General features: G+C 43.4%; 1 protein-coding gene across 5 annotated transcripts in view; it reads left to right on the top strand.

Annotated features, from left to right (window-relative positions):
- Positions 1 to 14,046, top strand: part of LOC119175623 (mitogen-activated protein kinase kinase kinase 12) — a 183,644-nt gene extending 169,598 nt beyond the window's left edge. For all 5 annotated transcript variants that reach the window (XM_037426527.2, XM_075881695.1, XM_075881696.1 and 2 more), the window contains one exon: positions 1,621 to 14,046. In XM_037426527.2, coding sequence (XP_037282424.2) covers positions 1,621 to 1,707 — 87 coding nt within the window. In that variant the 3' untranslated portion in view covers positions 1,708 to 14,046. The remainder of the gene's footprint in view (positions 1 to 1,620) is intronic.
- Positions 14,047 to 14,827: the final 781 nt, after the last annotated feature.

A 14,827-nucleotide genomic window follows, 5' to 3' on the forward strand; every position in this document is an offset into this window, starting at 1 on the left:
TTAGATGCAAAATAATTATTCTCACAAACAATTAGGAAAGGGAAAGCATGGGTAACGTTATTTGTTATCATGAGTGGTGGTGTTGTAATAATGTTTTCTATTTGATTGTATTGAAGTGCTGAAAAAATCACCTTTCCTGTCAGTGGGATACCAACTCACAATTTTCGAATTTCATGTTTCATGTACTATCGATTGATCTATGATCCACCACGGTATTTATGAACACGTAATCCCGAGAAGTGTTAGCGAGCACCACTTGTAGCCCAGGTGGCAAGTGTCGATTTCTTGCCAGGCTGCTTTACGTAGCATGTAATCTTTGCAAATAAACTCTCACAAGCTAACCTAAGGCATTAAGTTTGCTGGGTTGAGGTCCTTGCAATGAATGAATGAAAAAAGTGCAACTTTTTTCTTCTGGGGTGTTAATTTCTTCATTAGACACAACCAAATAAATTTATGGAAAATACAGGGGTCTTTATTAATAGTGGTAATTATGATGCCAATTCATTTAAATGAATGTGGACGAAAAATCAATCTTTTCGTTAGTGCGATTAAAACCCACAACCTTCAAATTGTCTGATGCTTTATCAGATGAGCTGTGTACTCAGTGGATCTTTTCACTTGCCTAAAAATGTCACCCGTTGGAAAATTTTTGCCGCATGCCAGCAGGACATACCTATGTTGGTGGTGCCAGTGCAGTAATCCATCATGTTTTAGCAATGCGCTAACTTTTTCATTGGTAGGTAAGTGTAGCTCATTTTCAGAGTCTATTTCTGTTCTTCTCTCTTGGCGCTATTCCCGAGGAAGTTGTCACTTATAAAGGAGTCTGCCGAAGCTAGTGGGATGGCGGGTTGGTAACATGAAGCAAGAATGGCACCGACGCATTGTGTGCTGCTGCGCATGCATTGAATTGAATCCCATATGGCTGTAAAGCTTCCTTCACTATTTGTGTCAGTACAGCCTGCATAACACAGAATATCTTGTTACGCAAGACAGTGAGGCTTGGCCCACTACCATAGCCTGTTAGTACTATCTTCATGTGCAATCAAAAGCATGGAAAGAAATGACAGGACAGGATTTCATGGTTGTGCCATGGAAGTGACAGCAATATGTAAATCCATTTACACACCAATGCCACATAAGATAGGATGAATATTTATGTTTACTCTGAAAAGCTTGTGAAGAAATGGTGTTTGTTTTCCTGTATAGAAATACTGTTCACGAGATAAATTTAACTAAGGTGAAACTGTTATGTAGATGAAAATTACTTGTTTTTCCTAACAATCTATCCCATGAAAATAGTCTAGTGCATTTCTTTCTGGGCAACAATAATGCTGTCTTTCAAATTGCGTGTTTGTGCAGAGCCAATGGCTGTTCAGCCAATGTGGTGTCATGAATTCATATGGCTAGCAGCATGCAACTGACTGTTGTTCCATGCCACCTAGTATGTAGTTGGTCGAGGTTAGTATGCCATCTATGCGATTAACTGCTATCTTTCCCAAGCTGGGAATGCTTATATTTATCTGGGCTTCTTGTGCTGTCTGAAATATTGTTCCGGTTAGCATGAAACAGAGAGTGCAGCCCAAGTAATCTGCGTGGTTTTTTTTGTGCTTATCTTTGCAGAACCCATTGCCAACCATCAGTGACATGCACAGCCAAACGTCGCGTGTGAACAGCGAGATGGGTCACACAGAGACCACTGTCTGGTAGACATCCTGCGTGCTCTAGTTGACTTCTTTTTTTGCTTTGTTTTTTAATGCTCATGAGACATTCCAAGTGAACAAAGAGTCCTGTTAGCAGCCATGGCTACTACCAATGGACACGATTTTACTTATTTATTAAGTTTGTTGCTGCTCTGTGAGTGGCACTCTCCTTCACCAGGATTTCAAGACAGATTGGCTAATGGCTTGGTTGTCCCCCCAAAAAAATTTGCTCTTGCCTACACAAGTAAAGAGCACCGTGCTATGCAGGCAACAGCCTAGAGCCAATACGCTCCATTTTGTTTTGTAAAAACGAACAGGTTATGCTTTGTGATAAAATCACCAGGAGAATTTCATTTGTGTCTTTTGGGAGCTTATGTGTGCATATAGATATACAGTGAAATCTCATTACCACAAACTTCACATTCGTTAATCTTTCATATAAATGAATTAAAATATCTCCATCCAGTCGCCTCTTGTTTTGATGTAAAACAATATTAGTACTACTGTGCAAATGAAAACACCATGCACTGTATTCACCCGAGTCCAACCCCAAATCTAATGCTCACCCAATATTAGTGGACCTAAAGTAAGAAATGAAAAATATAGAATAATATAATGTGCTTCTGATTTGTGAAAGAATGTGACATGCTCCTACATTCTTTTTGAAATATTCATACAAAAGTTTCAGTTGATGAGCTTTAACAATCACAGCCAAAATATTTATCGAGAAAGTTCCATCCATACTATATGTTTGTACCTGCATTGCATGTGTGCATGTGTATATATATATATATATAATACACATACACACACACACACGGTGTAGCCTGCACCATGGCAGTCACGAATCTATAAGCGGTGCCGCACTACAGCCAAAGCAACCTTTTTCAAGGGCTGCAGTTGCGCAAACATGTGTTGTGCATGCAGCCTCGCGTGACCGGAAATCGAAGCATGCGATGCGTGGTGCTTACAACTATTCTATTTTTTGAATGTTAAAAAATAGCGACCAAAAAACTGCCTTGCAAACGAAATGTACGCTATGGGGAGGATCTAATAAAAGAAAGCAACATCACAGAAATTCACCGACTATTTTTCAGACCAATTTAATTATGTGCATATTACACAGAAACTGTGTTATATTACATCTGAAATTTCAGGCACTACAAGACGCCAATCATTCGATTTCACGGGCACACACTCGATTTCAATGCCGTCAATTGAATCACGAACCACCATTTGAGTTCGACACGGGCCCTCCTTGTTTTCATTAACGATATGGATCCCTTTCCCTTTTAGTGCAGCCACCGCAAAAAGATTTGTTGATTCCGTATCAAATTGCAACTAATGGAGAATTCCACTGGTAGATCCAGAGCGGCCACCAAAATCCTGGAGCGAGCACTCGGATTGCGCCAAATCAGATCTGCGAGTGGAACATGGGAGTGCCCCGCATGAGTGCACTTTGGAAGTTGTTTACGCATACGTCACTAAACCATTACCGCAAGTGATTTTCTTTTCCGCTCTCTACATTTCAATGACAACTGTGTCGCCACTACAAAGCACACATTTCCACCATGTAGTTGCGGAAAGCAGGGGTAACGCTTTGCAATTTTAGGAATATGAACAAGTGCACAGGGTTACTAGACTGCCTCAAAAAACGCTGAGGACAACCTAACTGCTCGACTGTACTGGAAATGACGGCAACGCATTCTTGGAGTTTCGGCGAAATCCGTTTCTGCAAGAGGGAGCATACAGAACACTCTGTTGCGGAGGGAGTTGGTCTAAATTCACCAGTGGAAAGTGCGAACTTGCTTCAAATGTACCAACGGAATGCGGATTCTTAGTCGTGAAAAACAAAATCTTGCCCCTTGTTATTGGTTTATATGGTTCAGGATGATTCGTATTATCGAGATTCTACTGTATAAAATCAGCATGGGGGAAATTTTGGTGGGCTGGCAGTATGTAACCGCTTAACACGATAGGGATGGATATTTTGTCGTTTCTGTGCAGCGAATTCGATTATAGCAAAACCGCAGTCACTTGTGTGGACTTGGGACACTTGTGGGCAAGACGAAAGGGCACTCGCACCAAACCGATTCCAGTGTCTGAGCTTTGGGAGTAACACAAAAAGCTTCACTAAATAAGTGTCTCTCCTTTGCAACCATGTTTGTATGCTACAGAATGGGGTTCAGAGAGCGTGAATGCTAAATAATGATGGCTCAGCTGCTCAGGTTTTTGTAGGCAATAAGGTTTTTCCCTCTCCCTGAAGTGTATTGTTATGACTGAACGAAAACATGATTACATATGTTAGTATTTTTAAGCTATCACGAAAACAATGTGCAAGTCAATAATGTGCATTTATGCCAGTGTCTGTGTATGCAAACAGCCCACACAATGTTCAAAAGTGTTCTACTGTAGAACGTAAAAACTACTAGAACAAATAAAGCCGCCAATTATATTTAACAAAGATGCGCTTCGATGACAGGCGAATGCATGAGTTGGAGGCACCAGAAAAGCAACATTTACTGACTAACAAATATATGAATCAGTTCACTTACCTAACAGAGGCAGAGTGCGTGCTCAGAAGAAATCATCTTGCTGGGCATCTGATCGACCCATTCGGTACCAATTATAGCTGTTTGAGCCTGCGACGCCGCTTTTAGCACTGTAACGCATAACTCCTTTGACGTTATGACTAATCTAGCGTCACCTTTGCAATTCCAACATACGTTCTTGTGCGCATTAAACTTTCAAACACTTTTAAGCTTATTCTTCAAACATAGAGCATGACCGCGCTGCCCCACACACTCTACCGACCACAGCTACAACTGTGGTTGGCAGTAGTCAGCTCGCACTCATACCGTGGCCATGAAACAAGAACAAGATTTTGTTTTCTCGTTTTTTATTGCAATATTTGTGTCTCAAATATACTCAGCTGTAGACATATCAAAAGATTATAAAAAAGCATTGCAATATGAAATGTCAGTGGCAAACATAAAATTTAAGACATACAACGCCTTCACGCAACATCTTAGTTTTTTTTAAAGTTATTTCTTCAAGCCTGTATCACACTGCATCTTTTGAATGTTAGATTTTTCTCATTTCAATTTGTGCTAGCGGTGCTCAATAAGGCACTCCTGTGGTACACAAACCTAAGGCAGAGAATGCGGACACGATGTTCACCATGCAAGCATTCAAGCGAGCTCGCTTATGTATTTACCAAGTACAGAGGCAAGGGAAAGAAACGCGAACAGTGCTGTTTGCCTTTGTTTTCCGTGCTCTTAGCTTGGTCACGCTAGTCTCGTTTTTATGTATCACTTTATCATGGCTTCTCTTTTTTTAGCACCAAGGCTACAAGTGCTTGAAAAGTAACACAGTAATTGGTAATTGAGTGGGGAGCCGTACTGATCGCTTTTTTTTATTATTTGAAAAACCGTCCTCGGCCACCTGCTGAAAAGGACGATGTATGCATTATGGGTATACATTCAAGCAGGCCATGACAATTTCTACTATAGACTTCAACTTCGTCTAATTTTCAATGAAGGCGAAAATGCTTGAGGTTTATGTGCTTAAATTTCCATGCACATTAATAACCCGAGGTGGTCGAAATTTCCTGAGCCCTTCACTGCGATGTCTCTCATAATTATGTCGTGGTTTTGGGATGTTAAACCCCATCAAGTATTATCATTTCGTTAATAGCTCATTCCCCCCCCCCCCCCCCCCCTGTTTGCACTTTGAAGGAAAGCAGTACAGTATAACGTCGTTACAATGGATCTGCTTACAACAGACATTCGAATACTACATTCTAACTGGTGACGTTATGCAGACCTTCCTATTTGTACCATTGATTGAGCTTCGTTTAGTACGAATTTTTCAGGTACAGTGCACATTCGGATGTAATTGATTAAAATGTAAAATGTGAGGCCAGCATGGTGGTCAGGGCTATTTTGCAGCGGACTTTTCTACAGCGGACATCCTAAATTCTATAACTTCCGACTTCAAACAATGCTTTGCATACTTTCGGGACGGAATGGCATGGTGGATATCGACGTACTGATTCAAGAATGAAAGCCACCGATCTCTGGTCTATTAATGATTAACTACGCTATGCTACGGTGCATGAAATTGATGCGCAGCGTGCTTGGGTTTTTGTGTTGGGGCGCCGACACGCGAAATAGCTGGCCGCTGTCACTGCTGTTCTGAGAAGTCAGTGCATGGCAAGCTTGGCCGGGGTCTTCTATCGATGCACAAAATGCCTATTCATGGTTTAAAGTAGCCAGCGACTGATATGATTCGTTGCTTGCGACGAAGCACATTGCGGGTTCTTTGCTTTCGCATATCCACTAGCGCTACGGTTTTACCCACAAAGTTCAGGGTAGGTTTAGTTCTAGCCACGACTTCGAGCAGAAAGCACGGCTGCGATGCACTTTGCGACGGTTCCCCAATGTTTCCAAGTATGACCAACACGTCCTCTAGAAAGATGCCTGCCACGTCACATGCTTTGGGACGGGAGGTTCCTTGTGGTTCAGTGCTTTCTTCGCGAGGAGCGCTCACAGCTGACACTACTGGTTTCGTTGGATTTCAAAGTGACGCCATCACAAGGATACAACCGTGTTGCTTCCGAGATGGCAGTAGACATTGCTTTAATCTCAAAGGCTGCAAGGTTTAAACCAGTCACCACAGCGACTACTCGCAGCCGACACTGTTTGGTGGAGCAGTTTATAAGAGAACAGGAGAGGGCTGGGAACCAGCTCTTCCGCTCACGTCGCAGGCTACGACATGCTCGGTTGCGAGTTTAAAGATTTCTCCCACGGTGGTCTTCATCGCAAGGTTCGAAGTGCTGACAAGCAGAACCTTCTGGCCAACTAGTCAAGGTGACAGTCGGTTCGATACCCGGGTGTGTAATGTTCGTGAGGAGTGCAGGGCCCGATCTTATTCGACTGAATTTTTGTTTGCAGCTCCCTTAACTAAGGCATGATTGTATTCTGAATTATCGTGTACCTGTGAACACAGAATGAGTGCCGCGACCTCGCAACGCACAATAAGCGGACGACGCTATCTCGGAGGCATATCCCGGATTGAGCATTGGACCAGCGAGGCATATTTGAGCAACATGGCTGAAGCCGCTAATCGGAGGTCTCGAAATGAATTTCGAACATCTGCTTTTTGGATGCACAATGCCTTCACTAAATATTTTTAAGAGCCCAAAATGGTGGTGGGCATTTGTTTGTAAAGCTATAAATTTTTAGAAATACTGTTTCTTTTTGCGACTTTTACAATTATTTTCACCCACTCGGCAGTCGCAAAAAAGGTTTTTCAGTACTTCTGTGTAGTTTTTAATGAAGATGTTTTTGAATCAGATAGAAAAATGGCTACAGGAACTGTAAACTGAAAAAAAATCAATTATATGACCCATTGAGAATAATTCGGCATGTGACTCGTAATTATGTCTGGTTATAACAGACCCAGTCAGTGCTTCCGTATGTCTGTTGTAACAGTACTTGGATTTTACATGCTCCTTTTACAACAGATGAAAATCATCTTCACTGTGATGAGGTCTGTGTAATGATGTTATACTGTGCGCTATTGCCTTCACAGGAACACCGAGCACCCCTGCCGGAACATTACCTGCAGTGATGTTCTTTTTATTAAACTCTATGATAACTCTCCTTTTTTGTGAACCTTTCTTCTGCAGGCTCATATATCCCACAAATATTAGAATCATAATCTTGAGTACAGAATGGAATTACTCAATTTTACAGGTTAAAATTGTTTTGACGAAATTTATGAAAAATATGGGTGCAATATTTCGGAACACCCATGTAGCAGCTGTTGCTTTGCTTATGTATTGAACAAATCAAGAACTCTCTTTTGATTGAATTTGCTACTAAGTAAAGTACATATGGATAGCATTTTTGTACTGTAACCCCACAATTATTTGATTCTGGTGGGAATTCACACCTGCTAGTTTTGTAAATGACAAATAGCTGGTCTTTATTGGCTCTCTAGGGGACAATACGTCTCGCGCATTACAACCTATTGGTACCAATATGCACCAATAGCTGTCACTTATGAGTACTAATACTTATTTATTGGCCCTATAGGGGACAAACAGGTGTATCCTATTGAACCCGAATGGTGCCAATACGTGTCTATTGGATCTGTAAGTGACAAATAGCTACAACTTATAGGCTCCTTATTGGTCTTATGGGTGACAAATAGATGTGGTCAATTGTTTTTTATTGATGCCAATAGACTTCATATAAAACCTATAAAGATTCAAGACAGCTCTTGTAGAACCAATAAGATTTTTCTACAGGACCAATAGATTTCTATACTGGCATGTTTGCTAGGGAAGGCTTCCAGGGCAACTGCTCTCCTTCCTTACTCGACGAGCACGCACAGAATGCCACAGTTTTTTCTTTCTTATCTTTTTCGTCCCTCCGCCCTTCGTTCACTCACTTCACGTCCCCTCCTTCTATGTAATGACTTGTCGCTCGCTCCCCAGCGGCACACATGCACATTCACTACCACATCTTTGTCAACAATTTTCCAGCAACCACATTATAACCGCTTTTTCATGTTGGGAGACTGTGCAATAAGTGGTATGCATATACATAGGATTCTATAGGAGGGTAAACAGGAGTCAAAAAAGAAAAAAACTGCATTGATTGTAACCAGTCCTGCACTATAAACGGTTACATTATTAGCGCTCTACACAATATACACACACACATATATATATATATATATATATATATATATATATATATATATATAGTAAGGCAATATATGTGTGTGTGTATGTGTGTAAGCACAAAATTAAAAATTTCACGAGGGTGGTGGTGGCTTGAACTCCCCATGACCCCTGGTTACACCAGTATCACACATACTGAGCCTGTGGGAATCGCGTGATAACTTTTTTTATGTCTTGCATGACTCTGTGCAAGACTTGACAGCATTAATGCATGGTTCATAGCGGTCCTTGAAAACCCTTAAATTATTTTAGGTCCGTAACCGTACTGGAATTTTGTCATGCAATCCACTTTTGTTCATCCAGTTTCTAGCGGTTACTTATTGAATATACCATGGCAAATAGTATGCGAGCTCTTACTACAGTTGTTAAATTTGCTCTAGCAATAATTTAAAATTTAGAAGTACAGTCGAGTCCGCTTATAATGAACCTGAGCCTGATGCGGCATCCGTTCGCTGTATCGATAAGGGTGGTCTCGAGTTCATTTAAAATGGCAGGGTGCTCGTTCGCCGAGGCCCATGGCATAAGCTGCATGAAGCACTGGCTCCAAAGTTTTGTCGTTCTCGCAATCTGATTCCTCCAAATTGCTCTTGCCACGTACTTCATTCACAATGCCCTAATCCGTGCCCGGTTCCGCAGTGACGGCATGATCATCGGCTGTAATTAAACCATCGCAACAGATGTCCCACCCGCTCTCCAGGTCGGAGTCGACGACGCGTTGCCACAAATCACTGCCGGCGTGATCCTGTTTGGAAGCTTCAGGCTCGGCATCGAGCCCGACATTGACGAAGTCGGCCTTGCGAAGACAGTTTCGCGCGCATGTAGCCGTCACCGCCGCCCCCAATATTTTCACCATCTCCACAGCTGAATACCGGGACCCCCGAAGTGGCAAGTTGGCTGCCAGGAGGTCAACAGCTATGAGCAAGCGCTCCACAACGCGGCACCTAACACGCGGATTACGCTCAAGCCAAGCGGTCACACTTTCGGCATTTTGTTGAGCGGCAGGAAAAAGCGTGCAAGTCCTCCTGTCTGCCATCCTGACCACACATGCACACCAAGAGCGAGCAAGACACGTACATGCGACACAGATGCCAGAATGCGTGGAACAGCTCTGGGTCCGTTTCCAGTCAGAAAACGAAACTAATTTGAGCCTTAGAAGTGTGGCAGCATCAGCTAGTTGGTATGGCATGATGATAGTTATAGCGTGAAAACCTTCATGTCCTTCTTGTCTCTGTGTCGTCGTTCCGTTCTCACGCTATAACTATCGTCATCGTTATATTTGAGCTAGCGTGGCTGATGTCGCGAAGCGGGGGAGACGGGGGAAGGGGTTGTGATCAAGAGAGGAGAGCAGATTTGCGAGAGAAGGGCAGAGTTGCGAAAGAGTGAAGAGAGGGGAGGATGCGGCGGGAGAGCGACCTTGAAAACCAAAACACACGGGAAGGAGGCAGGTTGGGTAGCTTGCTTGAAAGGTTCGCGAAACGCGAAACTCGCATGTAGAAAAACTTGAAAGAGTGCCTGCGCGCGCAGAAGTCAAAGCACGGCCGCCTGGATCAGTGCGCGCGGCAGTGTTCAAAGAATCGACGGCCATGGTAAAAAAAGTAGTTTTGTTGTGCCGGCGGGTTTGCGTGGCCTCACCAACTTCGATATTTTGAGATTCGTTCTATGCAAACTAACAATCGTTTTCGTGCTTCCGAACGCGTGCGGAGGGCATGCTGAGCTGAGTGTGAAGTGAGCGAGAACAAGTCCTAAACACCGAACGGATCGCAAATTATCAGAGTCGGTGGGGTAGCGTATGCGCGTGCACTAGACGCAGACGATCAGATACAGTCGGTGGCCGATGATGTTGGCAAACGGTCTGGTCACTCTAGGCAGGCAATGCCAACAACAGTATCGGCGATCAAAAAACAGGGTAGATGGCCGACCAGTTTTCAAAAGGTCGGTGGCAGTGTGAATACACGGACCTCGTCTGCCGATACGGGGTGCTCTAGAGTAGCGGGGGTGACAAAGGATGGATGGGTGGGTAACAAAAAGCAGCCGGGGAGTGCGGCAACTAGAGGGGCGCGGAGGCAGGGCCGGCGTTTAACAATAAGAATGTACGGCACCTCGCCGATGCCTCATCGGTGGTTGAAAGTGGTTTCCCGGAAAGTCGGCAGAGCGCCGACTCCGTTCGCTGTAACCGATCAGCGGTGCTCTGAGACGTTCGTTGTAAGTGCGATTTTGTGCCATTGAACCAATGTATATTTTGATGGTCACGCGGATATCGTTCGCTTTAAGTAAAAGTTCGCTTTAAGTGGGGCTGTTATATGTGAGCTCGACTGTATATGAAATGAACGACTTACTCTGTTGCATGTAACTGGCAAAAAGGATGCTTTCACTGCACCACAGAGCTGCTTTGCTGTGAAACCGCTCTTTTTAGGGGAGATCCTCACTGCCGCAAAGCCACGCTTCCGCACTTTGGCAGTTCTAAATTTTTCTTTCAAGAGTGCTTTATGGGAACATTGCACTTGAAGAGAAGGCGTGGTGTTATTCAGTGATGCCGTGGCCACTTACATGTCACTGGAGTGATAACATGCTGTCTTCGGATACAATGTGCATAAGCACACATCACCTGCACGTGCTTGGCTGCAACCGCTCACTGGCCTTTGGAATGTCAAAGCCTTGAATGAACATCACTAAAGGCAGGCTACACCGCTATGTCAACAATGTTGAAGAATTGGGCTGATGCAAGGTTACCGAGGGCTGTGTGTCTACGAAGTGCAGATGAAAGTCCCATTGAAAAGCTGTCAAAGTAATAGTCAAAAAGCGTTTGCATTCCCGGGATTTTGTTTTCTCTTTAGGTATCTTTTATGTACAGAAGCTTTTTGGAAACAAATGTATCCACAACAGAACTCGCTCATGCAGGACAGATATAGCTGGCAAGTGCAAGCAAGTCGCTGCATTGGCCAGTAGTAAGCGAGGGGTCCAGCATGACACGTATATTGAATGTAAGGAAAGCATGTAGCCAGGCTGAAAAGGCAAATAGACGGGGCTTACATTTGCCATGTAGCTAGGTTGCACACATTAGATGAAGCTTTGTGCATTCGACTGGAAAATAAGCAGCACACTTTCTGTGGAATTCAAAGATCCGCTAAAGTGTCTATGTCACCATTGCAGTGGCTGGAAAAGAGGTGTGAGCCAGCTGTTCCAGCTTTTGTGTAAAAAAAATAAAAATGAAAAATTTATCTACGGCTTTGGTATCGCAAGCACCAAAATCCAGTAGAGCTAGGGAAGTTCAGTGAAAGCCTCAACGTTCTTTCATAAAGTTGAGTTATGGCAAGTTCTTTTGACAGTAGAGAGTTGAGATACACATTCAATACAGCACTTTTCCTTCAAGCGTTGCAAGTGTTACACGCAGGGATTTTGTCGGCTGTGTATTCTTTAGAGAATCTTCCTAAATGTCTCACTTTCTTTGGTTCCACTATCATCGCTGTACACACTACTAATCTTGTAAAGTCTGCTATCAAATCCTAGTTCGTCACAAACTTTACAGCTGTGGGCACTTTAAATACTTACAAAACTAAAGTTTAAATCTTCTATGGACACTTTCAGTCCCAAGTCGTAGGTTGCAAAATTTCCTGAACACGTACAATCCATGGTCTTCCCTGCTTCACTGTTTTTGGTGCTGAAGATTTTTTCACAATGTTCTGTTCGGTGTCTCAAAGAATTTAACCACCCACGTTCACGAGCCACCAGATCTTCATTTTTTTGCTTATGTGAGATCCTGGCTTCCCTCAGTGTAAGCTCGGAATTTTCTCTGCTGCGACCCTTGGTTGCAGCTTCCCTAGCTTCAGGGTCGAATTTCTGTCACTGCATCCATTTACCTTATTGATGGCACTGCAGTCAAGCGGCTGTTTCCTCAGGAGACGTGGCGGTATTCTTTGCCATTGGCAAACAAACACCATGCCCTTCTTTTTCCTCTGCAAGAAAGAGTGCTGTGCAAAGACCACGTCAAACCACACTAACCGTTTTATCGGAGAAGAATGACACCACCCTACATGTGCCCATCACACTGCTCCTTCTTCTCCAGTTTGCTCTGCCCCACACCACTTCCTCTCTCCCGGTAAGTCCCTATTCCACCTCGCGCCCCCCAGCTCGGCAAAGCTGTGCACGACGACATAGCAAGAGTTTTACACATACACTGTAGAAACAAAACACTTCTGTAAGCAGGCTATGGACTTCTTTTGAATAGTGTTAGCACTTTGTGTGCTGTGCTGCAAACGACGGTGTGGTGATGAAACAAGAGGTCTCAATTTTTGCTGGGCACTGGCTAGAACAGCTGTATTTTCACTACAGTTTGCTCGTGTGGGATGACGCTCCTCACTGACTAGCTGTTTCTTCTTCTAGTGCTATCGATGGATGCTAAGAAATGCACCATAAGAAATGGCAGGAAGGGGAAGGTGGAACCTTGCGATGGAAGCAAAACTTGCTGTTGTATAAGTGGTACTGGAATTAGATGAAATTTCACACTTCACTAACAATATCCGTCATGTGAACCTGTGTGTACAAAATGTTTGCCGACAAAATCAAATGGATAAGTTGACTAACAAGTGGTTCATGGCAGACAAGTGTAGATTGGGTGAGCTGACACTGCATGTCAAAACTTGTTACGCATGCTATCGGCACCAAATGAAATGTGAGCAGTGGTGTGTGTTGTGCGCCCCTATGATCAGATATAGATACGCTCGGGCGGTTTGCTGCTTGTATATGACATTCATGCTTTCAATGATTGCATACTGCTGCGGGTGTATGACTGTCAATGGCAATGACTGGACGAAGCATGCTATACCGTTGCCATTGGTTGGGCCACATGCTCTATTGTTTGTGTTTCATTTGACGCTGATTGTACAGCTTGGAGAGAAGTTTGAGAGATTGGCAACAGGAGTCAAGAATAGGAGAACCAGTGCTCTTTTCTACCCTGTTTTCGGGTCTCTTGGCCCCTTACTTCTATTCTTCACAACACTGTAACTAGATTATTTTCTGCCGATAATCACACTGCGTTCAATCAGGACTCAGCTGTTAAGAATGAGTTACACTGTTTTGTTTCTAATACATCTTGTTATGACGTTCCAATACGAAAGATTTGTACTTATTTATGTTAGTGGGAGTACCTTAATTCTGTTTAGCATACTTTCAGTGCCTGTCCTGTTGTCTTGTCTCCAGTCTTTTTGCCCTTTGCCTTTATTTTCTGACACTGCACCGGCTCGCCTGGCAATGCATGGTATTAAAGTACTCTCAGACAGCTGTGAACGAGTCGGAAAATGTCTACCATTGATGTAGGGAATAAAATATGTGGCATAAAAGAATGCCAAAAATCTGTCAATAGTATTGTCCTTAATCCACTCTCTCTTTGTGTTCTTTACTTTTTTATTGTCTTGTCCAAACATTAAGCACTTACGACACATTTGCACAGCAGCTGCTGAAAACATGGACCTCCGCTTTTTGTGGAACGTTTTGCTTGAACATTCAGTGGAAATTGTTTTGTGAACTCGATCATTAAGGGAGGACGCGGATTTCGAGTCACGGAAAATAAAAAATCAATTTGTTTTGAAAATGAAATTTTCAGTTTCTGGAATCTTTTTCTCTTTTCTTCTCGGATTTCTTGATATCTTCTCCGAAAATGGTGCAGAAGTGCTTCAAAAAAAAAAATGTTGCACTCTCCTAGGTGAAATTATTGTGAAAATCACGAAAAAACTGCGATTTTTTTAAAAATGATAACTCCACAATGGCGCTGCCGGGAGCCGGCTTATTTGGTGGTTTGTTGGACTCGTAAAAAAAATATTTTTGTTTAAATTCACAACTTTAGCTGGCTCCTCAATTCAGAAAAAAGCACACAAAAAGCAAATAGCTGAGGGTTGTTTCGAAAATGCCGATTGTCCGCGTCTGCTATGTTGCCCTAGCTCGCCTCGCCATTGGTCCAATGGACGGTGTTATAAATATAGGTGGAACTAAAGGTGAAACGACAAAGTGTCGCCACCATGCCCTCGCTGCATTGAACTTTGGTTCGTTCACTCCTTCTCGCCACCAGATGGCAGGATTAACCAAGTGGCCCAGAGCCTGCAAGGCCTACAGTTGGGTGCGCCGGCTCCCATTGCGTATTAGTCGCAAGCAGACGCCTTCTAGCCAAAGCAGCTGGCGCCATGTTACACTCTTGTTGCTATTCTTTTTGTGCAAATACAGGCTACTATATTCTTGTGAGCAAGCTGGGAAATGGGAGCACTATTCTGTGCCATGGTGCAAATCTGGCGACAAGACCTACACTGAAAAAGTGTCTCTTTTTGCTGCACCACAAGGAGTGGACTGCCTGAATGTATGGCGCCATGTGATTCTGCGCAAGGAC

This window comes from Rhipicephalus microplus, chromosome X (assembly GCF_043290135.1).
Source record: "Rhipicephalus microplus isolate Deutch F79 chromosome X, USDA_Rmic, whole genome shotgun sequence".
Taxonomy (NCBI): Eukaryota; Metazoa; Arthropoda; class Arachnida; order Ixodida; family Ixodidae; genus Rhipicephalus; species Rhipicephalus microplus.